This window comes from Globicephala melas, chromosome 15 (genome assembly GCF_963455315.2).
Source record: "Globicephala melas chromosome 15, mGloMel1.2, whole genome shotgun sequence".
Classification (NCBI taxonomy): Eukaryota; Metazoa; Chordata; class Mammalia; order Artiodactyla; family Delphinidae; genus Globicephala; species Globicephala melas.
Window position 1 is genome coordinate 62,972,193 of NC_083328.1, and position 27,251 is coordinate 62,999,443.

A 27,251-nucleotide genomic window follows, 5' to 3' on the forward strand; every position below is an offset into this window, starting at 1 on the left:
GCCAGAAGAAGGGTAAAGGTAAATTATTAAGGTACTAACAGCTAGGGGAAACCGGGATTGGCTTCCAATTTGAAGTGGAGGGACATGAAGGAATTGCGGCTGGCATGTTAGGGCAATCTAGGTATATGTACCACATGAGAAAAGACACAAGACAGGAAGAGCAAAACATTCAGCTTGGCTGCAGTGAAAAGTACGTGAGGCGGGCTTCCCTGGTGGCGAAGTGGTTGAGAGTCCACCTGCCAATGCAGGGGATGCGGGTTCATGCCCCAGTCCAGGAAGATCCCACATGCCGCGGAGCGGTTGGACCCGTGGGCCATGGCCGCTGAGCCTGCGTGTCTGGAACCTGTGCTCTGCAACGGGAGAGGCCACGCGGTGAGAGGCCCACGTACCGCAAAATAATAAATAAATAAATAAAAGTATGTGAGGCAAAGATGGAATGTGATGTTCACCGAGTGCTTCCTATGTACCAGACACGTGTAGAGGTTTCTCATATTTAAGGTTCAAGAAGAATTGGGGAAATGAGTTTGGAAAGGTAGTCTGGAGTATGATCAGAGGACTTTACAAAGCAAAATGCTAGTTCTGAAAAGCAAAGTAGAATTTTACAAAGGAGTCCAATTCAGCCCACAGCTCCTCCACCTCTTTCCAGGCCCTCTGCACCATTCCATCAAGCAGCTCTGCTACAGAGAGAGCAGGAGACCATGAGCTGACAGGAGGTTCATCCTTATTCAGAAAAGCAGTGAGCAAGAAGTCACCTGACATCCTGCTGAAGCCAACTGTCATGCCAGGGACCACTGACAGAGATAAACTTGCAATTTCTTAACTAAAGCCCATCCCCACCCACTCCTACCTTGTCTCCACAGTTTGGAAAGCTTAAACCTGCTTATTGTAAGCCACAAGGTGGAGATGTCTGGCAGGGCAGAACTGAAAGGAAGTCGTTTAGCCAGCCTAAAGTTACCATTAACACTTTGAGCCACTGCCTTGAGCTAATTTTTATGTTTGTTTTTTAAGTTTGGTTGAAATGTCACAAATGGAAAAATTAAGTAAAGCGCTCCAGTTAGCCACAAGACTGGACACACCTGGCTGCAAACCCAGCAAAAGAAAACTTACTTCATTAGTAGGAGAGGTAGAAAGTGAAATTTACATCTGAAATCTGCCTGCACCAGGAGAAAGTGCTGAGGCCAAAGGCGCTGTCTGTTTTTACAGCTGTGTCAAGTCTTAGTTCTCTACTCTTACCAACACTCAGGAGTGAGGCAAGGGCCCAAGGAAAAATGGTCTCCAACCTCTTCAGCTGCAACTCAGCTCACAAAGGTTTTTAAGAACCAGTTAATGAAATAAAACAAGACCAGATGAGGTGATATAATGAACTTTATTTCCACAGCTAATTTATATGTTTAAATCCCAAATAATGTTTTTTTTTAAAGTCAGAACACTCTAAATTATTGATGTGATTTTTGTAACCTCAAATTTAACACTTACTTTTTATAACCAGCTTCACTGATGATATATGAGGCTGCCATATTTTTCACAATAGTTGGGCTCCTAAAAAGCTGGTAAAAAGCAAATTTTTGGAAAGTGAAAATTTTCTCACCAAATGAGACTGGAACTCTAATTTCAAAGGATTTCTTGATCCAAATTTCTAATGTGTCATTAATTCGCATTCTCAATCTTCCCCACACAAATCTACCCAAGTAAAGTAATGGCCTCTAAGAATTCTTTGGCATAAGAAAAATCACCACTACATTGATCAGTCTTATAAATTCTACTTTTTATATGAGTTTTCTTAAAGATGCCAAGTAACACAGAAATAGATTTGCAAATTACCACCTTCACATCATAGGTTTTCAAAGCTGAAAAGAAACTTGGAAATCATGTAGTCACCCACCCCCCCAAGTTTTTTTTTTTTAACCAAGAAACTGAAGGAAGGAGAAGAGAAAAGACTTGCCAGCCAGGGTCAGAACCAGGCCAGACTGGCTCCCTCTGGCTGCTACTTTTCTCCAGCCACATGCCATTCTTCTCCAGCCTAACCTTCTCATTTCTTTAGGTTGTACAAACACCAAATACTGAGGTCCCCTCTACACACACACAGTCACGCTAACAACTGAGAAGTGGCTAATGTATAATTTTCTTGCCTGTAAAAAGGGTGTCTGTTTATAGCATGAGGTTGGAAAGGGAGGAGCAAATCAGTTATAACAGAAACGTAATAATATTAATTCCCCAACTCTTTGAAATCTCTATTATTTTTTATAAATTTATTTATTTATTTATTGGCTGTGTTGGGTCTTCATTGCTGCGTGCGGGGTTTCTCTAGTTGCGGCGAGCGGAGGCTACTCTTTGTTGCGGTGCGCGGGCTTCTCACTGTGGTGGCTTCTCTTTTTGCTCGTGGAGCACGGGCTCTAGGAGCGCGGGCTCAGAAGTTGTGGTGCACCAGCTTAGTTGCTCCACGGTATGTGGGATCTTCCCAGATCAGGGATCAAACCCGTGTCCCCTGCATTGGCAGGCAGATTCTTAACCACTGCGCCACCAGGGAAGTCCCTCTATTATTTTTAAATCATCTTTTATTTATAGTCTTTGTAACTAAACTTGAGCTTGGCATTTCTGTTCATGAAGACAAATTTAAGAGTCTATACTTGGGGAGCATTATGGATCATCTGAAACCCTGCTATTCAACGTGTGGTTGCCCCTCCCCCACCCAGCCCCACCAGTGGAATTGGCATCACCCAAAGCTTTTTAGAAATGTAGACTCTCTGGCCTCACCGAAAACCTACTGAATCAGAATTTGTATTTTAACAAGATCCCCAGGTGAACTGTAGGCTCATTAAAGTTTGAGAAATGGTGGTCTAACATACTTCTCTATAGGACAGCATCATATGTAGAACAATTGAGATAGAAAAAAATGGTTGGATAAAATGGGAGAAAAAAAAAAAGAAAGGCTAATTTCTGCAGGACTGCATTGACGTACACCTGGACCAGAGACTAATAAACCGAGTATGATCTATCTGACAAATAAGTTGGCTTTAAAACAGAATTTCAGAGGCTGAAGTTCAATTTATTCATTCATTCAACAAGTATTTATTTATCCAATGTTTACTGTGTAAACAAAAAACTGGATAAGACAGGTTTCGCGCCTTTATATAGCATACAGTCAAGCAGAAGGGACATTATAAAGTAACATGGGAGAAGGTTCAAATTGCTGAACCTTGTGATGGAGATATATATATGTAGGTCCCAAAGGAAATCCATTTGGAGGTGGAGGTGGGGTAGAGTAAAAGGTTCCTGTGGTCCAGGAATTGGCAACCTATGACTCATTAAGCTATTCAGTTGGGGACAGCTGTGGTCCACATGGCTCTAGTGGTCCCACTTCCAGCAGAGTTTAATCAACAGTGATAAGAATACAGACTAACTCATAGAAGAACTACTGTGTAACTGCATGGCAGTAAGCCGAGGCTTTGGCTGGCCAGGGGGTATCACTGGTCATCATTAAATGGGATGATTTGAGACTGCCAGCACTACTGTATATCCACTGTGAGCTGCCACAGAGTTGAGCAGTAAGTACTTGTGGGCATGTGGAACACTCAGCTGGTTGAAGAGCTTAAAGACTGCTGATCCCACTCTGGGCAGCTAAACAGCAGTAAGGTATGACAGTGAGAAAAATGAAGAAGGAAGCAAAGAGTGTAATTACAAACACACACTGACTCCAAAACAGATGATTATAATGATTATGATGACGAAGATGATGATGACAGCAGCTAAAACTTTGAAATATGCTATCATCTTCTTAGAATGAACAGAAATGCTAATGGTCTGCTGTCCCAGAGAAAGGCATGTAAATGTCAGTGAAGCTATCTAAAGATGAACCCGAAACGAAATTGAGCTATTTGTAATGAGGTGGATAGACCTAGAGTCTGTCATACAGAGTGAAGTCAGAAAGAGAAAGATAAATACCGTATGCTAACACATATATATGGAATTTAAGAAAAAAAAATGTCATGAAGAACCTAGGGGTAAGACAGGAATAAAGACACAGACCTACTAGAGAATGGACTTGAGGATATGGGGAGGGGGAAGGGTAAGCTGTGACAAAGCGAGAGGGAGGCATGGACATATATACACTACCAAACGTAAGGTAGATAGCTAGTGGGAAGCAGCCCCATAGCACAGGGAGATCAGCTCAGTGCTTTGTGACCACCTGGAGGGGTGGGATAGGGAGGGTGGGAGGGAGGGAGACGCAAGAGGGAAGAGATATGGGAACATATGTATAACTGATTCACTTTGTTATAAAGCAGAAACTAACACACCATTGTAAAGCAATTATACTCCAATAAAGATGTAAAAAATATAATAATAATAAATAAATTACTAAGCAATTTAAAAAAATAAATAAAAAGATGAACCCATGTCTACTGTGCTTTCTATACACGCATTTCCTCCAAAGTCATGAGAATCTGAAAATACCCTCAATCCAGATTCTCAGTAGGCAACCATCATTTCCATCACTTAGTCTCAAAGACTATAATTTCACACATAGAGTGAGCACATGATACCATCAGATAATAACATAAGAAGTGTGTGAAAATAATTATAGTAGATAAAAGTAAGACATGGGAGATCTCCCACTTAATTCCCATGCAGCATGGAAAGATCTCTAAAATATATTGTTGAGTAAAAAAAAAAGTTGCATTTAAGTGCATAGAGGATGATATCATATATGATAAAATATATATACGCAAAACCACAGAACTTTGTGCTGTAATGAAAGAAACCAAATTAACCCATTTTGTGACCCTGTCTGATGGTTTGGCTTTAGATGCTCCCAAGCTAGGAGGCAAAGATATGGGAAAAAAACAAGGAACTACAATCTACTAAAACACGGTCTAGATACACAAAATACACAATATACACAAAGGAAGAGAGTACTATTTATATAACCAATTGTATCCTAATGTTTTGGTTTTGGTTTTCTATTGTCATCATATTCTGTTATATACATACTACATATTCTCCTTTCTCAGGTTATTAAATATACTAATGTACCTTTTCAGTAGATACCTTGCCAAAGTATTCTAGGTTGTCAGTGATCAAGAAGCTTGTTTTTAAGTTCTTGAGCACAGTGCAGGCCCCATGCCAGGATCTTTCCATCCAAACTAATTGTGAACTGACACACTGAACTGGTATCAAAGGCAAAGTGTCCTAAAACTGGATTAGTATTATTTGATTTTATCTGTTCACCAAATCCATCCCTCCTATCACCATGATTTGGACTTAATAATCCCATCTCCGTACATAGGATGTACTCACACTGACAAACCATGGTAATGTGGGCAAATACATAAATAAAGTGTCAGTAGCATGCCAGTCTTCATAGAGGCAGAAGTGACTCTAGGTGAATTACCACTTGACATCAGGCCATTCTAGAACAGATAAAACTTCAACTCCAGTCAGGCAACCCCTCATTGGAGTTTTCCAGGACCAGAATCTGATAGCACTCACTTACCCCCATGATTCTGCCACGCTGCTCAACATCCTCCCACATAAAATGAACTATGATACGACACATGTATTTCCCACTCCGGCCTTCCTGCTTCATTCGGACTAGACACATCCTGGGTGGGAAGAAGACATAAAGAGTCACTGGCTGTTTGCATTTTTCACATCACTCATTTCCACGGAAGGTCAGCTCATCTAAGTCATTTTATCAAAGGGCACAGAATCAAAAAACTAGAAGTGATTAAAAAAATCTTTTATTGAGCTATAACATAGATACTGAAAAGTACATAAATCTTAAGTGTACAGCTTGATGAATTTTTACATATAATATACACCCATGTAAGTACCACTCACATCAAGACATAGATTATTTAGAGCACCTCAGAAGGCTCCCTCATACATGAAAGGGACCACTTTTAGTTGTTTAAAGATAAGTCTGAATCCTTCATTTTACTGATGAAAACAGGAGTTCTAAAGAAGGAAAATGATGTGCCCAACACCACAGAGCAGTCTATAAAGGTGGGTATAGTACTGAGCTCTCCCATATGGACGCCACTAGCTACATGTGGCTACTGAACATCTTAAATATGGCTAGTTCAAACTGAGATGTGGTATAAGTTTAAGATGTCAAAGATCTAGTTCATGAAGAAAGAATATAAATATCTCAAATTTTTTACACTGCTTACATGTTGAAATATTATCAGGTATATTGAGTTAAAGAAAACCTATTATTAAAATTAGTTTCATTTTTTTTCTTTTCACTTTTTTAAATGGAGCTACTAGCAACTTTTAAATATGTGACTTGCATTATATTTCTGTTGGATAGTACCCGTCCAGAATATAGATGACAGAAAGTATTATGATTTCATCTGTATAATTATCAAATTGTTTCCCCCATTAGAATGTAAGTTCCATTGAAGGCAGACATCAAGTCTGGGTTTTTTTGGGTTTTTTTAAATCATTGTATATCTAGGGCTTAAGTATAGTATGCACTCAATATATATTTTCTGAATAAATAAATGAATAAAACATCTCAGGGCCAAGTTTAGGGCTCTTTCCCCTAAACCACATTGCCTCTAATCAGTCCAGAATGTTCTCTGCTTAAGACCTTACATAAGAATATAAGAATATAAACAGGGTCACCAACTTTCCAAGATAGCTCCTAATCTCATTCTTATGACCACACGTATTTCTATTATCTCTTGTTAAATAGTTATTAAGCAGCTACAATAGGACTACTCACCTAAACGACAACTCCTACTGTAATTATGGAGCATTTAGTCTAAACCGACAATTCTATCTCCATACACAATTAATCCCGCCCATTTAAATATCCTAGCAATAGTAAGGTCCAATGGAATGATTCCAGCCTGGCCTGCCTCAACATCTCTGTTAATGACTAAGATGGAGAAAAGAAAACATACTTATCAAATATGTAGATTGCAAGAAGCTGGGCAGGAAGACAAATAAGTTGGATGACCCAACCATGAACCAAAAATACTTCAACAGACTGTTTCAATGGGCTAAATCTAACAGGGATAAATCTAGACCCTGCACTTGGGTCTAAAAGAACAGCTGTAGAGGTACAGGATTGGTGAGTCATGCCCACCTATGTGTGAAAAAGCCTTACTGGCTTACGTTGACAGTATACACTGAAGGGGAGTCAAGAAGATGATATGGTTGCCCCCCAAATTAATGTGATTTTAGAAACAGTAATGCAAATATAGTATCTTCATGTACAAAGCGAGATTTTTGTTCTATTCAGCACACATCAGACTCTACTTGGAATACTGTCGACAGTTTTGAACATTATATTTTAAGAGACAAGAGGAAGAGTTGTAAGATCAGAAGATATTTAACCTGGAGAAAAACAGGACAGTTGCCTTAAATATTGCAGAGAAGTGATTAGACTGTTTATCCAAAAGGTAGAATCAGAACGAATGGGTGGGTCACAGAGGGAGAAAAACTACTCAACATTGAATGCTGAAAGTAAAAACTTTCTAATAGGGGAGTTTCTGAAGATTTGAATAATTTAATGGATGACCTCAAAAAGCAGAGAATTTGCAACTTGGCTATCTATCTGATGGAAGGCTGACTACGCGATCTCTAAAGTCCCTTCCAACCTCGGGATTTGCTGATGCTGTGATTCTAAATTTGTAACCTCTGAACCCAGTTAGTGCCTAAGAAATAACACTTTGTGACAATAAAAACAGGTCATGGAAAAAGACTTGGCCACTTTATATGATATAGAGCATATTCCAAGGCAGAAACAAACTGGGGAAAGTTCAACAGTCCTTTTTCATAACATTTTTCTTAAAGTTAACCAAAGTTAGCCTCTCCACCTGAAAAGACGCTGTGTGTTTTGATGCTTAAGTGTCGTCAGAGGCCAATTCATCAACAGCAATAGTGAGGTAATGGAATTCTTCATTTATATAAAAATTCTCTAGTTTGTTAATACACCTGCCCTCTGAGGTTTAAAAGGCACAGATTTTCTCAGACCATAAACTTACTAACTATATCAACATGGAGTGAAGTGTTTTTTGTTTCAGAGCAGTTTGTTTTATAGCCCTTACAGTCAAATGGTTATCTGGGTTGAAAAGGTAAAGCAAATTGAAGATACTTTCAAGATGCTGACTGACACTTAATTCACTCAATGGACATAAATTTACTTCCTACTGTGTGGAGATTAGAGTGATGGTTAACAAGAGCCCAGCTTCCAAGGAGCAGTTAGTCTCCTTAGGGGAGACAAGAGCCCTAAGAGAGAATGCAGTAAGTGTCCCAAGAGGAACACAAAGTGCAATGGAGTTTGAGAGGATTACTCTTGGCTGAGTGGGATCAGGGAAAGCTTCACGGAAAATGAAACATTGTACCTGGGGCTTGGAAAGGTGAGCTGCAGGTGGACAGATAAAGGTAAAGAGAATTTCCAGAAGATGGAACATTATGAGCAAAGACAGGGCCATGGAAAGCTCAGCACATGGACAGGGACAATACCTAGATTTTGTGGAAGGGAAGTATAGGAAACAGAAAAATATGCCAGAAAGGTCATGAAGGGCTTTTAAATGTCATGCTGAAAAGTCTGGACTTCACTCAGCAGACAAAGGAGAGCCACTGAATGTTTTTCAGGAAGAAGGGGTGTAATAAGATTAGGGGTGTAATAAGACCTTGGCTTTAAGAACAGATAAGTCTCTCAGAAGTTAACCCTTTCTTTCTTCCCAGCTGGAAACCCTTTCTTTCCAAGGCTGAAAAATGACAAATTTGGTGAATATTTACTTCAGTAGAACTATGGTATTTACAATTGTCTGATCCAGAAATTTAAATTAAGTGTGCATCTACCTTTTGAGAGAAATGCAACAGCAAAGTTTGCTGCAACCTGCACCTAATTTTGCTGATACTAAGAGTTTAAAAAATATAGATTCAAGCCTGATAAATGAAAGAAGGGCAAATTCTAATTATTCCTAAAACACCGTACCTAATTAGTTCTGTAGACAATTGATGACAATTTGAAAACACTATCAAATATAAAGTTCTACAGTAAATTTCATCTCACATAGTTAAAGTTATAAAATCAAAACAATCAGTCTTCTCATTAACAGGAAGTGTAGTGAAGATAACCATGAGTTCTACTGGGAAAATAAGATTCTGATCCACAGGGCTGCCCGTTCATCCACCAGCACCAAACTCAGCTAACTAAAGGCTCAACTTATTTTTGTCCTGAATTTGTGAATCAAATTCTCTAGGTAGTTAAGGACAGAAAAGTCATCTTGTTGTGAAGAACTTTTGTGTTTGTCCTCTTCAAGGAAAAAGCACAGCTGAAGGCTGGGGCCCACATCTTAGACAGTCAGCTGCCTGGAATGTCCAGATCAAGCTGAAGGTCAATTCTTAGGGTACCTAACCTTGAAGCCTACAAGTTCAGTCTACTCCTTTCTTTGTTTAGTAAATGTTTTGAATAGATAATACATGCACATGTTAAAAAAAACGTTAAGTCCCCTTCCTACCCACATCTCCCAATCACCAGGTTCCTCTCCCTAAGGCAACCACAGTTAGCAGCTTCTTAGGAAACCTTCCACATGTAATCTATATATATACCAACTTAGTGTATATGTACTCTCTTTACATAAATAGTAGCTTCCCTTTTCTCCCCATTTTCCACAATGGTAGCATTCTACACACACTTTTCTTACGTTGAAAAAACAATCTGTTACAGAAGGATGGTGGTGAAGAAATCTCAACTCCAACTCTGTGCTTCATCCACAGATACTACAGTCACCCCAGTGAAACCCTTTTTAGGATAATAGAGTTGTAGTAATTTATTTGGCAGTTGTTAGGGTAACATCTGATCCAGGCTGAATTCAGCTTATCTGGCAATTTTTTCCTATTCTAGTAAGACTAAGAAATAGGAAAAAAAAACCCTTTAATAGCAAAAATGGACAAGTGCTGTAATTAACAGCTAACACAACTATGTGCCAGGCACTGTGCTAAGTGATTCAGATACATTATTTCATTTAATCCTTACAACAACTATCGGAGGTTGGTATTCTTCCTGTCCCCACCTTACAGTTGAGGAAACTGAGTCTTACAGAAGTAACGTGCCCAGAGTTACAAAACTTGTTAAGTGTCAAAGCTGGGATCTGAACCCTGATAATCTGATCCCAGAGTTAGACTGTTTTTCTGCCTCTTTTAATGACTAGAACGAACCTTCCAGAATCCATTTGCTTTTTCATTTAATCCTCACAAGGGCAATAATTTAAGTTTCAAAACTAACATCATATTAGAAATAAAATACCAGAAGGGAAAAGACTGGCTAACCTGAGGCAAACACACCTACAACAGCAAAAAGTAACTGCTGGCAGACTAAAAGGAAAGAACCTAAAAATGTATTTAAAATAAACACAACAGCAGTTCAACATGGAGGCTATAGCTACGAGTACAACTCAAAGAAGGCAGCCTGGCAAAATACAGTTGAGAGTTATCAGAACCGGGACTTCCCTGGTGGTCCAGTGGTTAAGACTCTGTGCTCCGAATGCATGGGGCCCAAGTTCGATCCCTGGTCAGGGAACTAGATCCGGCATGCAGCAACTAAGACCCAGCACAGCCAAAAAAATAAATAAATTTTTTTTTTTTTTTTTTTTTAGAAAAAGAGTTATCAGGACCTCCTGAATGATCCAGAATAGGTTAAAGTATGTTGGAAGGTGAAAAGAAAATGAGTAAAACAAGTTCAAAATGGTAAACAAAAAAGATTTGATGGTCCTGGTACCCCCTACAAAACAAAGCCAACACGTGTCACAGGCTCTGACCATACAATAATATTTGAGCCATTAAGTAAACTATTCCACAATTGAGAATACTAGGTTTAAATAAAAGATCAGGACAGCTTTACTTCAATTTACATCACGGATGCATTCCTCATAATAAATGCTTAAATTAAATGTTCAGGGGTCAAATTACATTTTGCTACTGATTAAACTTCATAATTTCAGAGCTGTTCTGGGGGGGAAGAGGAAGGGGAAGAGGGGAGACTTCAATGCTAAAACATAATAAAAATTGCCCTTGGGCTTCCCTGGTGGCGCAGTGGTTGAGAGTCCGCCTGCCGATGCAGGGGACACGGGTTTGTGCCCCGGTCCGGGAGGATCCCACGTGCCGCAGAGTGGCTGGGCCCGTGAGCCATGGCCGCTGAGCCTGCGCGTCTGGAGCCTGTGCTCCGCAACGGGAGAGGCCACAACAGTGAGAGGCCCGCGTAAAAAAAAAAAAAAAAAAAATTGCCCTTAAGAATGCAAAAGAAACTTTAAAAAGAGACAATATTCCACTCAAACCTAAAACTGCTCTAAAAAATAAAGTCTAGTTTTTAGTCTTTTTAGAAAGAGACAATCTAGTAATTTTTAAATTCTTATATTAAATAATTAATTTAATCATTCATTAACAAGTATCTACTTAGTACCTACTCCGAGTATAGACTTAATCTATGCATCAACTACCCTCTGTTTAGGAGCAATTCCAGTTGCCCCTCCCGAGTCTGATGATGTTCTTAACCCACAATTTATTATTGAGGTTTTGAGCTTCACAGTACTATCCTTGTCTCTCAGTGATTCCAGTGCCTCATAAATAATACTGATCTCTTTTACATATAAGGAAAGCAAATAACCCAGTTAGCAAAGTAAAGAAAAAAAGGAGTGTTCAAACCCTAGTCTGATGGTTCTCTAATATCTAAAATACAGGGGGAAAGGGAAGAAAGACTCATTCACTAGGAGTCTCAAAATATAAAGGGCTAAGATTTAAATTTTGCCTTATGGCAAATAGTAATAATGATTATTACCGTCTATTAAGTCCTCTAATATGAGACTTGTCACTGTAAGATGCATTTTCATTCACCATCTCTTTCAACGTACATCACCATCTAAGTATAACTGTCCCCATTTCACAGGAAAGAAAACTGACACTCAGGACGTTAAGTACCTAAAGGTTGCTCAGTGAAGGAGAGTGGAGCTGGAGTGAAGCCTGGGCTCCCCCTCTCTCCCTCAAGCCACAGTGCCTCCCAGGGCAGTGTCAGTATTGACTGCTCCCCCATCCTGTGACAGCACAGCTCCAAGGGCCTCTTCCTGCTAGGTCAGACTCGGAGGAAGACAACAACACTGCCTGCAGAGTTCAAAGGAAGGAGAGTTTCCTAGCCACGCTTTCCTCCTCTCTGCCTAAATCTGGGAAGGAAGAATTCTTGTTATTCCTGACTCTGACCTCCTGCCATGTCCTGGCAGCTCTCAGCATCCTGTCTCACTTGCTCTGCTTGGGCCTTCTGACAATGCCAGTTGTGTTTTGGCCTTGTTTCTCCCTCATGGTAGTTTATAAGCCGCTCAGAGAGGATCTGATTTTGAATTCAGTGAAGACTAGTGGGCACTTGGGCAGGTTTGTCACTCTGGCTGCTATGAAGGAATCCCAAAGGGACACTCACGTAGCTTGTTTCCCTTACTCCGCCACCGGCTGGGGCCAAGAAAGCAGAGCTGACATGGCCACACTCAAGTCTCAGCAGTGTGCTAATGAATGAGTTTATTTATTTGTGAGCTGGCACGCTGACCCTTTCCTGGGGCTGTGTGCATGGCTATCTCCACCTGGTTTCCTAAACTCCCTCCCCACCAAGCCTACCCTTTATGTGGGGAGCATTGGGGCCACAGGACAGTCTGTGGGCAAACAGACAAGTGGGGCAAGGCACTTCCCTAAGCCATCTCACCTGACAGAGGGCCTCCTCCAAGAGCTACACCTGGCCTGTGGCCTGCCTGTCAGATCCAATATAATGAACAAGCTCCTGGGGAGCAGGTACCAGTGCTGTTAGGTTGTGCAATGTTGGTAAAATGATGCTGCATAGGCCTTTGGTTTGGGAAAAAAGCTACGTGTGTGTGTGTGGTTTAAAGAGAGTGACTCTGGCTGGGGGAGGCAGAGAGGGGATGTGCACATGGCCCGGGCTCACCATATACAGCAGGTCTAGAGCTGCTGGAATCCAGCATGAGCTAGAAAGCCCTACAGCTACATCAGAACTGCTGTGGTGGTGTTAAAGAGCCCTCTTGAAAAGGCCAGGAGTGTCTGCCAGGGCAGTTCTCTGGCTGGACTGAGACTGGACCCAGTCTGTTTTCCAACCCCTTCCGTCTCCACACTTTACTTCTTTCTCTTCGTTCCCAGAGGCTTCTTCCCTTAGGCTTATAAAAATGTTCTAGTGTTTCCCCATCTTAAAACAAAAAACAAATAACAAAATGCTTCCGACTCCATCCTGTTTCTTCCTCTAGTGATCATCCTCTCATCTTTCTTTCTCACTTGGGACACCTTAAAAAGTAGTTTACAATTAATTCTTCCTCTCCTAATAACTCCTCAAGACCCCATGTCCTCTAGTTCTAGACCCCAGAGGGCCAATGCAACTGCTTTCTTTGACTATCCCCAGGCTGCCTGCCTTCCCTGTGCTCCATAAGATCTGTATGTCTGCTTATCAAACGGCCCTTGGCACCCTGTACTATTTTCAGGTTTACTTGTTGCCTCTCCCAGGACACAGACAGTGAGTGCTAAGAAACACAGTTTCATACAGTTGCTGGTCAGTGGTATGCAGTTCAAATTCAGGGCCACAGACTCCCATCCCACAACCACCGAAAGGGGACAAGCACACAGGAAGCAAAGTGTTGCAGAAGGAGCAGTTCGCAGAGTCAGTTTTGGATTTGGGTCTCGGATCCTCCATTACTGATAAAGAGACCTGTGAAAAATCCTTTAAAATTGCCAAGGTCATCTCCCCATTTGTAAAATGAGGGAGCTGGACTAGATCTGCGGTTTTTAAACTGTGCTCTGAGTTTCCAGGGAGCTACGTAAGGGTCCCTTACCAGTGGGCGTGTTGGGAAGACCTGAAGTGAGGTCATTCCCACTTCTTCAACCCAATTAGCAATCCTTTTATCTATTCATACACTGTGGCTGAGCATAAAAGCTCATCTGTAAAAAGGGCTCTGCTGGTAAAAAGATGGAAAACCATGAGGTCCCACTGCCTGCAATGCTTTTTCATCCACTCTTTGACTTGCTAACTTCTACTCATTATTCAGGGGTCAGTTTAAATGTCACCTCTTCAGTGAAGCCCTCCCTGAGTGAGCCACACCCCCTCAACTAAGTTATGTATCCCTCTTCCCCCACAGAGCCCTGTCACTTACTCTCACAGCACCCATCCCAGTTGTATTTTATTAATGATTTCTTCCAGGTTTTTCTCCCACACCCTCAGCCCTATGAGGGCAGGGAACAAATCTGCTGCATACCGTAGGTTCAATTAGAAAACAAATGCTGTAATTTTATGGATTTATGTTTAAGAATAAGCAGGTACTTAACTAAGTAATAAACAGTATTAGTAATATTAAATATTATTCATATTAATAAATAATTATTTAATTAGATACGTCAGTAGTTTTAGTTACCAATGAGGAAAGCAACTTAAAGCAACTCGAAGTTAGCCAGACCCATACTGGAATTTCCTCTCTACCATGCACTAACTAGCTCTGCGGCCAAGCTCTCTGATGGCTCTCAGTCTTTGATCTCTCATGTAAACAGGAATAAAGCAGTTATAAGAATGTGTGAGATAATATAAGTAAATAATTTTTAAAATAGTACTGTAAGGGGCCCAGTAGTTATTATATTTATGATATACCTGACTTTAAAATAAATTAAAAAAATACAAACTGCATTTTCCTCTCCACTCTACCTCCATCATAGGCATATTCTAATTTTATTTGTTCTATTCCATTTTCTAAAATTAATTTCTGTATCTATAACGTACTAGTGTTCCATGACAAATTTTAAAATGGGGGTCTCTGCAAATCTATTAATACTTAGAACACCAACATAAATTCTACCTACATATACCTCACCCCCCAGGGAAACTTAAGTAGGTGCAGAGCTTTTGCCACTAACAGGCAGTGGCCCCGAACCTTCCAACTGCCATAGGAGCCAAGTCAGATCTGAGGCCATAAATTATTTAATCAACATTTATTGAGCTGAAGAAATACCTCATTTTCATATCTCTCCAAAAGGAAAATAAATATAATTCTTGGCCTCAATAAATTCACCATCCACAAGGAAGACTGATACATATACGATAAAATATAAAAATGTTATGTGATGAGCGCTATAAGAGAGGTATTCAAAATATTAAAGGAACTCAGAAGAGGAACTAACTCTGCCTTCAGAGGGAAGGGAAGGCTTCAAAGCAGAGATATCTGAGTTGGATATTGAACAAAATATAGGTGTTTGTCAGGTGAAGAGGAAGGAGAAGGACTTTCTAGGCAGAAGAAAGCTTTGTGCAGAAGACCTGAAATTGCTATTACATAGTTTAACTTTTTCTTGCAGGGGAGGGAGTGATGGTGGTAGTGGTACCTAGAACGGCACCAGACGAGAGTGGTAAAGGTGGCATATTTGGTGGGATATGAATGCCATGCTAGGAAACATACTTTATCCTGAGAACAATGGAGAATATTAAGGAGAGAGAGTGTGTGTGTGTGTATACTAATCCAATTTGTATTGAGAAGACCAATGGCACAGGAAGAGGGAAGTTGGAGGCCAAACACCAGTTTTCAGGTACTGTTACTTGTAACCCAGTGAAATCAATTTAGTGGGTGACATCTTGAATTTCTGTTTTAAATGAATTCAAATGGAGTAGAAAATATCAGAGATCATCTGACATTGTAAGGATAAGTTTTATAAAACTTTTGTGTCAGATGCATGTGTGTGTTCTGGATTGCAAGGTAAAATGCATTTGTTACTATGGGTCATGGTCAAAAAAGTTTCAGATGGTGAAACTGGTGCCTGACCAGATGAAGGGAGTGAGGGAAAAGTCAAGGAGGCTTCACAGGTTTCTGGTGTGGGTACCTGAATGGATCACAATGCCACTGTCCCAGACAGGGAACAAAGGAGGAGGCTGGCTTTTATCAAGTCCACATGGGAATGCTGGAAACCCCTCACAGCAACCTCTCTCAGCATTTTTTCAGTAGCCATGGTGAATACTAATCTTGTTCAGCAAAGACAAAGGACACATAGTCACCGAAGCTGCAAGCTCACAAGAATGCACAACTGATAAGGGCCTTCTAGGAACTGGAGGGGTCCCAGTCCTAAATCCCAACACACATAAAAATTTGGGAACCAGAGAAAGCAGACAGGATAAGGGAAACATCAACACCTCTTCCAGGGAACTAACAGGATATGAGAAATCCTGTCTCTATTCTGAGAGCCAACAGGGAGTAATCACCCTTGGGAACCTAAGCAAGCTTTCTGTAAAGTCTACTGCCAGGGTATTCTAGTTTTGTGGGTTTTTTTTTTTTTTTTTCACGGTGGGGGGGGGCGGATTCTATTTTTATGACTGCTTTCTAAGCCTCCCCACCTCTCCCTCACACTACCACCCACAGGAGGTATTTCAACCCTGCACATCCCTAGCAAGTCCACTGAGCCCTGTAATACTGGATTTGGTGATCCCTCAGTTACCCTCCTGGAGCTTCGGGCTAAGAAAACAGGACTTAGAAGAGCATAGCTTTTCTGCAGACTCGGGGTGGATCCCTTATTCCCTCTAAGAATCCTATCCCCTGGAAGAGAGTTTCCCCAATTCTTCTTGGAGGATCATAGCACAATTGGACACTAAAGTAACTTCCTGGTGACCCTTTCCACTACATTTCTCCACAAACCAGCCCTGAGTGCTTCAGACAACTTGGCTGCCCTCAAATACTCCATGTTCTTGTACATGTTCTATGTTTTGCTCCTAATAATTCCCTCAACTCAAATGCCCTTTTCTCTGACAGAAATTCTACTCACCCTTCATGGTACATCTCAAATGTCACCTCTACCACAGAGCAACTCTTTATCCAATACATACTCCCTCATCCACCAAATTTGGATTTAGTCACACCTCCTTATCCTTCCATAGTATCTGCTTATGCCTTGGGCACAGCACTTTTTTCATTGTCATCCATTACAGGCAATTGTACTGTGCCTGTTTTCCACTCGACTAATTTTCTTGAAGGTGCACACCATGTCATGTCCTACTCTCCAGTGCCCCCCAGTCCTTAACACAATAAGAGTTTGCTGATTCATCCCACCGAAGCCCGCAGATCATGAGAACCAAGGAGGAAGGATGGAGGGGACACCAAGCATAGACAGGCCTCCCTCCCCCTACTTAACTGGTGGTGGTACTCCCCACTCCTCTGAGAAATTAAACCAACCTCAGCAAGGAAGGCTCAGCAGGCACATTTGGAAATGGTGGCTAACTGGAAAGAACTACAAGTAGTTTCAAGGTTCTCCCAGCTGCTAGTAGTCAGGTATTGACGTTGGGATGTGGTCACAAGGATTATATTTTTTATTTTGCCATCCACTCCCTCTAACACTCTGATACCTCTGGCTATTGGGCAATAAAGAGTCTTTCATTCTGACTCTGAATATTATCTTTGAGCTCCTCTGGGAACAGCCTAGCCTCCTCTCATCCCTCCCACCTTTCCAGTGAGTAATTCCACAGGGCCACCTCTGCAATCCTCTCCTCTTGAAAAAGTAGTTTTCCTCTCAGTACATCCAGCTGCCCTCCCTGAACCTTTTCCTAACCTTCACCATTCAGACAGAAGGTGGTTGGCCTTCTTAGCTGCCTGACTAAAAGACATGGCACATTTCAAGGGTTTTGATAGTTGCAGCTTCCTCTGTGATCCTACAGGCACTACTTACTCAGATTTATTATAGAACTTAGCCAGTCCAATTTATAACTGACTATTATATATGTCTTATCTCCCTCACTAGACTGTGAGCCTCCTGACATAGCTTACTAACTGCCCAGGACACAGTGTACACTCAACAAACTACCGGCTTAGGAAAAAACAACATGAACTGCCACCTTAGGCCCCTTAGCCAATCTCACTGACTATGTGAGTTCAGAAGAAATATTTCAGAGGTGATCAAAACCAAAAAGTCTTTATATAGTAGTCAGTCCTGTGATGCAAAGCTCAGCTGAAGGCAGTCTCAAACAAGGGTCCTTTTGACAGGGCAACCATTCCCCACGTTCCTCAGATACTACGGTCAAAGTAGTAAACTTAGTTCTCCAGAATTTACTTTCCCAAGATCTGGCAGTTCAATAAATAGTCCCCAGCCCCCACTTCAACGTCTCTCCTATATCCTTCTGACCTTTAATACTGTGTAACATTAGATGAAAAATTGATTTTTTTGGCTACTTAATTTGTAGCTGAAGAAAAAATATACTGTTTAAGGTGTTAAATATTTTTACATGCAACAAAACTGGCATGAATCTAACCTGTATGCACATTTTAGAGGTACAGGCGTAAATGTCAGTGCTATAATTTGTTATAGGTTTCTGATGACCAGCAATGAAAATGACCACGGATGCTCACAATTCAAACCACTTTTACGTAAATATGAACTTTCCTAAAACAGCGAAGGGAAAGAACTTTCCACCCAAGCTCATAGGGTCTCTTACAGATACTGATAGCATTGTTCACTGGGTTAGGTGTTCTTTGAGAAAATCCTACAAATATTAGTTTCTTTCTGGGACTATGCTTTGACCTTTAATAAAAAAATGTGCTACAAGACACCAGTTATTAAAATGAAAGGAACAGCTTTTAATGCCTCAACAACTGCGATTTCATATAATCAGCCCTGCTGAAGGCTATACCTTAACAAGTCAGCAGTGTTTTAAAAAAAAAAAAAAATACATTTGGTGACTTCACTTAAATTGCTCACTTACCAGACATGAAGTAGAGTTATAAGAAACCATGAATTGAATGTATCAGGCATCTGACACCCTAGAAAATAACAATAAAGTATAAATATGTGAAGGTTTAGAAGAGGCATATGGACTATATTTGAAATATCGGTAGGAATTTGTTCAACTAAAATATATGGTAATCACAGTGCTCTCTGATTATGCTATCATAGAGGAGGCCAATGGAACCACAAGGCAAGCCCATGGGTTGATAAAGCACTGAATGCAGTCAGACAAACAGGCTTCTAGTTACAGCCCTGTTACCACCTTGCTGTGTGGACTTGGGAAAGTCACTTCTCTTCTCTGAGCCTCAGTTTTCTCACTTTGTATAATGTGGCCTGAACAATCTTTATAATTCCTTCCAACTCTGATTCAATGTTATTTTCCCCTCCTGGTCTCCAATTCTTCTGGAAAGCTAGGCAGACACCACCTTACCTACCCCACTTAACTAGAGGCTTTTTTTCACTTGAGCCCTGCTGAGAAATCTAAGTTCTTCTTGTCCATCTCCCTTTCCTGTTTTCTTTCTCTAAGGTGACCCAGTGGGTATGCTAAATGATTCAATCAAAATAAATGATCAGAAGAAAGAAGCAGGACTCTAGGGAGCTACAGTTGAATAAGAAAGCAGATAATATCTAATGAAAGGTTGTTCATCACCCCCAGGAATGACAAACCTGGTAGGGTTTCTCCTTGGTTTAAGAAACCAAAAATCAGCTCAGGGCTTAGACATCCAAGCGTCTCAATTCTCAGATCTCTAAGAAATGCCTCTGGCTGGATGAGGGGTCCCCCACAGAATATGCCCTCCTTATTACACGGCAGGGAGAAAAGCTGGAGCAAGAGGATAAAGAAAAAAGAGAGGGCTTCCCTGGTGGTGCAGTGGTTAGGAACCCGCCTGCCAATGCAGCGGACATGGGTTCGAGCCCTGGTCCGGGAAGATCCCACATGCCACGGAGCAACTAAGCCCGTGCACCACAACTACTGAGCCTGCACTCTAGAGCCCGCGAGCCACAACTACTGAGCCTGCGTGCCGCAACTACTGAAGCCTGCGAGCCTAGAGCCCGTGCTCCACAACAAGAGAAGCCACCACAATGAGAAGCCCTCGCACCACAATGAAGAGTAGCCCCCGCTCGCCGCAACTAGAAAAAGCCCGCGTGCAGCAATGAAAACCCAACGCAGCCAAAAATAAATAAAAACAAATCAATTTATATCAATAAATAAGAGAATCAGTGGGAAACTTGGGCCCTTAGAGTAGAATCTGTCCTTTGGAGTAATGACGCAAGAAGGAAGTAGTATCTTCTGCCTTTCAGCAAACGAAGTATACAATGTACTAAATGATAACAAATAGGGGCCACTAAGATAGAAAACACAGAGCAGGACCCCTGTGAGGTACACTAACAACGCCAATAATAATAAAGAGCTGTAATTCACTGTGTGCTTACTATGTGTCAGAAATAATAGGTACCTTACAGGCATTAGTTCAATGACTCCTCCTAACATTCCTAAGAGGTGGGTATTGATATTATCCGCATTTGACAGGTGAGAAAACTGACTTAGAGAGATCATGACAATTGCCCAAGGTCACACAGCTATGAAATGAGACATCTGGAATCAAATTCAGATCTGCTTGATTCCATACACTGTTGGCTTAATCGCTAACTGCCTCTCTAATACTAGTATCAGAAACTAACATTCACTAAGGGTCCATACTTCCTGTCAGGTCCACCGTTAGTCATGTCAATATATTATCTCATTTAATCCTCACTTTAACCCTGAAGGAAGGCATTATAAGCCTCATTCTAGAGATAAAGAAACAGGGCTCGAAAAGTCTAAGTAACTTGCAGGCAGCCACAATATTAACAAGCTAGTGGCTGGGCTGGGATTTCAGTCCAGGTCTGTCACAAACTGACACCAAAATACGCTGGTGAGCTTACTGGGAGGTGCCCAGCAGCTGTCAAGTGGACTTCCTCTTGGAGCCCAGCAGGAGGGAGGTGAAGGCTAGCCTGGCTAGCCATTCAGCTATTAAGACACATGCCATCTGAGAGTGGGCCAACCACCCTCCACCTAGAACAAGAATAGCCATGAGAAACTCTCAAGCCCGGATCTAAAGTTGGGTCTTTTTTGGATGCTAGAACAAAACATTAAAAAGAAAAGTTTTCTTGGAAGTCTGTCTTTCAATCTGGAAAATGAAATTTGGCTGCTTCTAAAGGACAATCTGTTCAGTTGCTACCTCTACATCAAAGCTTCCCAGCAGCCTCCAGGAGCCTTTCCAATTTTCTCAAAGAGGGAATCAGTTCTTCGGCTGGAAAGCATAGACAGACAGACAGGCCAGCAACTGGACTTGGGTCACAATTTTCCCTCTGGGGGTCAGCTCAGGGCTGAGGATGGGAAAAGAGCTGGCATATGATTGACTTCCTGTACCCACTGGGGTCAGAACAGAAACCCACGGGGTAAAGCCCTAAAAAACAAGACCGCTGAAAGTTTGACTGTGAGCAGCTCAACAACACAGCAAACTCTTTAGCTTCATGAAATGTCTTTAAACACTTCAAAGTTAAAACCTGCTATAGGGTCTTGCCATGATCACACTCTTGCTCCAGTACACACTCAGTGCACTATTTTCTGAGGCTAGGTACTTTCCTCAACATCAAGTTGGATAAAATTAAATAATTCATTACTATTATGGGGCAGCAGTATTAACATAGTTGTTTGTTTAACGCAGACACCAGGGTCAGATATCCTGATTCAAAACCTTAACTCTAGGGCTTCCCTGGTGGCGCAGTGGTTGGGAATCCGCCTGCTGATGCAGGGGACACGGGTTCGTGCCCCGGTCTGGGAAAATCCCACATGCCGCGGAGCGGCTGGGCCCGTGAGCCATGGCCGCTGGGCCTGCGCATCCGGAGCCTGTGCTCCACAACAGGAGAGGCCACAACAGTGAGAGGCCTGCGTACCGCAAAAACAAACAAACAAACAAAAAACCTTAACTCTACCTCTTACTTGGTATATGACTCTGGGTAAAGTTACTTTACCTCTCAGTGCCTCAGTTTTCTTCTCTGTAAAAATGGGAAAACAAGAGAACCTACCTTACAGGATTCTTGTGAGGATTAAATGAGATAAGGCCTGTAGAACATTTAACAAAGTAGTTAGTATTTAATAGGTACTCAATAAATATTCACTATTGATTTTTAGTGAATTGTTTAAACACGAGGGTTTAAATTATCTTTGAAAAAACTCACTATTTAAGACTGCATCAATAAAATGATGAACCTCAATCTTTTTTTTCTTCAAGTTTTAAAAAATATATTTATCATATACTTACACAAAATTGATATATTTGATAGCTGAGTATTAGTAGCAGAAAGAAAGGTAGAACCTCAATTTTATTAACTCAAAATTTATTCACTAAGGAGTTCCTCTCCAAAGTATGAACTCTTAAGGGCTAAAAACAAAGCAGTCTGCAGACAACAGTGTGGTATTAAACACAAGCTTTACTGATTGGCTGGACGCCTCTGCCCCTAAGTGCTCTTTATAACAGAAATGATCTCCAAAAGACCAGTTAGCAAACACTGTGTGCTCACAGAGGGTACACTCATTTATGCCACAATGACATCATCAGAACATCCTGGAAACAAGAGTTGGCTCTTAAGCTATCTCACCAGTCAGAATCCCCAATATCTAGGTCTCTGGATCAAGACGTCTGAACACTTTGGCTCTGAGATGACAGAGTATCTATAACTTTGGCATTTTGTGAGGGCCTGTCCAAGAGGCTGATAGGCATATTGTTTACTGAGTAAAGAAACTCAATCTTCATGAAATATAACTGGTCTCACTTTTGTTGGAAGAGTGAGAATGACACTGACCAGCTACCTGGGACTCTCTCTCCTTTTAAAAAGCTACTGAATTCTCAGGACTCTAAAAGTCAAGCCCTAAAAGACCAAATAATCCAAGGGAGTAATAGCCACTTTAAAGATGTAATCTTAGAAAGCAATATATCTATACACATTCTCTTCTTTTACCCCAAACCTGTCTGGCCTACTCTTTAGAATCCAAGGTGCAAGAAAGTCAGTCTCATTATTTTATAGATATTCTTTATCTGCCTCTAAATGGTACTTTTCACACTTGCTCCCTTTTTTATTCACTGGCCACAGTTTGGAACCACTTTGGTTTGATTCTGAAATTTAATCTAACCACAAATGACAAAGATGGACCACAATGGAGCATAATACAAAGGAACATGATATAGGTCTAAAAGGTAATTCTCAAAGTGAGTCTTAGAAAACCTGAAGTAAGAGTGGTGTCACTGAAAAATGTGACATCAGATAACTACTTCAAAGGGCAAGACTAGGACAAAGCTCACTGAGATGTACACACTCTAATATACATAAACATCAGCTCACAATACTAACAGAACATCTCACAGAGGTAGGTCTCATTTAAAAACTATAAAATAGGGCTTCCCTGGTGGCGCAGTGGTTAAGAATCTGCCTGCCAATGCAGGGGACACAGGTTCGAGCCCTGGTCCAGGAAGATCCCACACGCCACGGAGCAACTAAGCCCGTGCACCGTAACTACTGAGCCTGCGCTCTAGAGCTCGCGTGCCACAACTACTGAGCCTGCGTGCCACAACTACTGAAGCCCGCGCGCCTAGAGCCCGTGCTCCACAACAAGAGAAGCCACCACAATGAGAAGCCTGCGTGCCGCAACGAAGAGTAGCCCCCACTCGCCGCAGCTAGAGAAAGCCCGTGTGCAGCAACGAAGACCCAACGCAGCCAAAAATAATAATAAATAAAAATTTTTAAAAGTAAAAAAAAAAACTGTAAAATACAAAAAATTATAAAACACAAAAATATTAAAATGGATTACAATTTCTATTTTGCAGTTATTTTCATTCACAGGCAATATGTTATAGTAGAAAAATTCCTGGATTTTAAGCCAGATGACACAGGATCAAGGCTTGACTAAGCAACCTTGGGCAAATCACTTAGCCTTTTTATAAGTTTCAATTGTTTATGAAAACAAAAGAAAAATGAAAATAAGAATACAAGCCCTTCCGGTCTCACATGTTTTGTAATTCCTAAATGAGACAAAAGTAAAAGCATACCATGTAAGTGTGAATTATTAAAATATAATAGTTAATAATTTTAATAAACTTTTATTTTTATAAGTAGTTTACAACAGATTATAAATTGAAGCATGATATATTAATTTAAATATGTAATAATAGTCTCATTATTCAAGAATCTTCAATAATGAGGATTAGCTAAACAAAGATAGCTAGTAAACATCCTTTCAAAATAATTATAAAAAGTTTATGAGTTATTTAATATTAAATAGATGTGTAGGATGAGGTTTTAAAAAGATCTGATGAAAAATACTTGAGTACATGGATTCAAGAAACCACTTGAGAAAAATCCAGCTTCTAATATTAATAGTCTCTTCATCAGGTAGAGAAAGATTATTTTCTCCTTTCACACTAATTTCTCCTAAAGTAAGAAATTGTTAGAGATTAAAAAAGGAGGAAAGTTTTCTTTCCTGACTATGAGTAAATAAGAAATGGAAGGTGGATACTAAATTAGGATTACAACTCAGCACAGTATTTTAAGTTTCCAATGAAATATTGTACCAATCTGCTGAAATAGTAAAAATGACAAAACTTGCATTTAATTTAAAAAAACAAAATAGTTATTAAATAATCAAAACTTCATCTCTTTCTTCATTGTTGTTAACATAATTATATATAATTATTGGCTGTCCATGAAAAATATCAAGTATATTTAGTTAAGTGTTTGTTGCTTTGAGGATAATGACTGTTACCACAGATGTGAACAGAACGCATTTCCTTCCAAAATCTGTGGAACTGGAAACAGCTTAACCTTTCCCAATGACTTTATAAGTATCTGCTTTAAATGACATGTTTATAACTACAACAGTTTACATTAACAAAATGAATACTGTATTGATATAATCAACTGCTAGTGAAGATGATATAAACCAGTAAAACACTTTTGGAAAGCAATTTATCAATGGGATAAAAATAAAATTATATGTGCCTTTTGACTCAACAGTCCTTCTACAGAAAGAAGAAAAATCATGAGGCATATTCCAGGGTTAACTAAAACAATTATAAACTAGAAATAAAAGAGGAATGATTGGGCAGAAGTTCATGTCAAAAATACTGAGTAAAACACCCAGAACGCAAAACAGGATGTGTTTACTCTGAGTACACTCTTATGTAAAAAGATGCATGTGTGGACAAGGGGGAATGATGATGTCAAAGTACTGGACAAATTTTTAGGTCTTTTTTCAAACTTGTTAAAACGTCTTATTTATAGGGTTCTTTTGGCCTTTGTTTATTCTATTAAAAGAGAAAAATAAGCAGCTTTTATTATACATTTTGTTCAGGAAAAACTGTTTTACTGGTAACTTAAAAAGAAACCCGATCCTACAAAGACACAATCATAAAAATGAAAAGTAGATTTATTTTCCTTTTCACAGCTATCAAAAATAGTAACTTACAAAAAAAAAAAAAAATAGTAACTTACTTCGAAAGAATTCCTCGAAGTCAGTTTTCTCCACACAGCTAGTATACATGCGCAGGGCCGCAATCTTAATCTTCTAGACAAAGAAAATAAAACCAAACTCAAGACATGACCAAGTGAATGTTCTACTGCCATTAGATGTAGGTCACAGAATCTTATATGCTTTTCAACTAGAAGGATGGGTCCAAACCTGTCTCTAGCCATTCACAGACTTCACACAATTTTACGATTTTGGCATCAAAATGTCAAAAAGGTTTTCCCAATATTTAGACGAACTCTCTCCTTTAATTCAAACCCATTTCACCACGTTTCAGCCTCTAAACCACCATTCAGAACCATCCACATTAATTCTTTATAATCTGAAACCCTTTATATTAAAAAAATTACCCATTCTCCTTACCAAAATCAAACAAACAAAACCCTCCATCCTTTGATCTTTCCTCAGAAGCCCTATTAACTATTCTGTCTTTTTTTTCCCTGAAGGGAGGGGGTCACTTTTTTTTATGTTTTCCCTAGTTTTATAGTTTGCTGATTAACAGAATACTATGTTTATAAATAAGAGTTTCTAATGAATGTAAAATATAGTAAAAGGATCAACCTTTTACTATTCCCCAAAGCACTAAGAATTCTCTTAGAATCTTGATCTGGGTGGTGGTTTTAATTTATTCACTGAGCTGTATACTTAAGATTTGTATATTTTACTGTATGTACATTATGCCTTCACAAAAACCTAAAAATGAAAAATAAATTCTTGTAAGGGTTGACTGTAGGTCTGAAGACCAACTCAGTGCTAAAAGAAGAAGAATTTCTAAGGGCTTTCAAAATATTTCCTTCAGGATACAATTAAATTAGTCCATCAACAAAAGGCTCGTAGAAGCTTATTTTTCCTTAAAATGACAGAGAAAATTACTCAAATATACACAGACTAAAAAATATGTATATGCAAAGAGAATGGCATAGCAACTGAAGAAAAACCAACCTAGAATTTTAGCAGAGCTGTTTGGTTATTAAGGTTCAAAGTCACCAAGGATATACTATATCCAATACTATATAATATTTATATTTCAGTTTCTGATGGGCAGAAATACCTATAATAAATTAAAGTATTATGTCTTTGATTGCAATTAAGATTTTTTCATTTGCTAATGTTAAGTTTTCAATGATTTTAGTCTAAAGTTCATATGGGCGAAAACAGAACAGAACATATAACAAATGGAAATCAGATATACTTATATGAGCAGTAAATCAGCATTGGAAGTCCACATTTAAACAAATGGTGAGACACTAAAAAGAAAGAGCAAATTAAACCTAAAAGCAAGCAGAAAGAATGATATATAAAGATAAGAGCAGAAATCAGTGAAATTGAAGACAGAAAAATAACACAGAAAATCAAAAGAGGCCAGAGCTGGTTCTCTGAAAATATCAATAAAATTGACAAAAATTTCGTAGAACTGATCTAGGGGGGAAAAAAAGGAAAAACAGAGAAGATACAAATTACCAACATCAGGAATCAGAGAGGAGAGGAACATCACTACATATCCTAAAGATATTAATAGGATAATAAGGGAATATTTTGAACAACTTTAGGTCAATAAATGTGACTACTCAGATGAAATGGACAAATTCATTGAAAGATACCAACTACCAAAGCTCACTAGAATAAATAAATAACATGAATAGTCCTATCTCTATTTTAAAAATTGGATTTGTGGCTAAAAACCTTTCCCCAAAGAAAACTCCAGGCTTGATGGCATCACTAGAGAATTCTATTGAATATCTAAAGAAATGATACCAAATCTACACAAACTCTTCCAGAAAAAAAGACGAAAGACCACTTTCCAGCTCATTCTATGAGCCAACATTACCCTGGTGTCAAAACCAGTCATCAGAAGAAAACAAAACTACAAAACCATAGCCTTCATAAGCATAGATCCAAAACTCCTTAACAAAATACTAACATCAATATTTTAAAAGGAGATCATATCATGATC

At 39.8% G+C, this 27,251-nt stretch overlaps 1 protein-coding gene and 1 non-coding gene across 6 annotated transcripts in view; one reads left to right on the forward strand and one right to left on the reverse strand.

Moving 5' to 3' along the window:
- Positions 1 to 27,251, reverse strand: part of UQCC1 (ubiquinol-cytochrome c reductase complex assembly factor 1) — a 90,524-nt gene that overhangs the window by 38,120 nt on the left and 25,153 nt on the right. For all 5 annotated transcript variants that reach the window (XM_060284065.1, XM_060284064.1, XM_030830778.2 and 2 more), the window contains 3 exons: positions 25,264 to 25,336; positions 18,713 to 18,770; positions 5,492 to 5,600 (listed from right to left, as the gene is read on the reverse strand). In XM_060284065.1, coding sequence (XP_060140048.1) covers positions 5,492 to 5,600; positions 18,713 to 18,770; positions 25,264 to 25,336 — 240 coding nt within the window. The remainder of the gene's footprint in view (positions 1 to 5,491; positions 5,601 to 18,712; positions 18,771 to 25,263; positions 25,337 to 27,251) is intronic.
- On the forward strand, positions 10,468 to 10,540 carry TRNAR-CCG (transfer RNA arginine (anticodon CCG)). Its single transcript has one exon. It is a non-coding gene; the product is annotated as a tRNA-Arg (tRNA).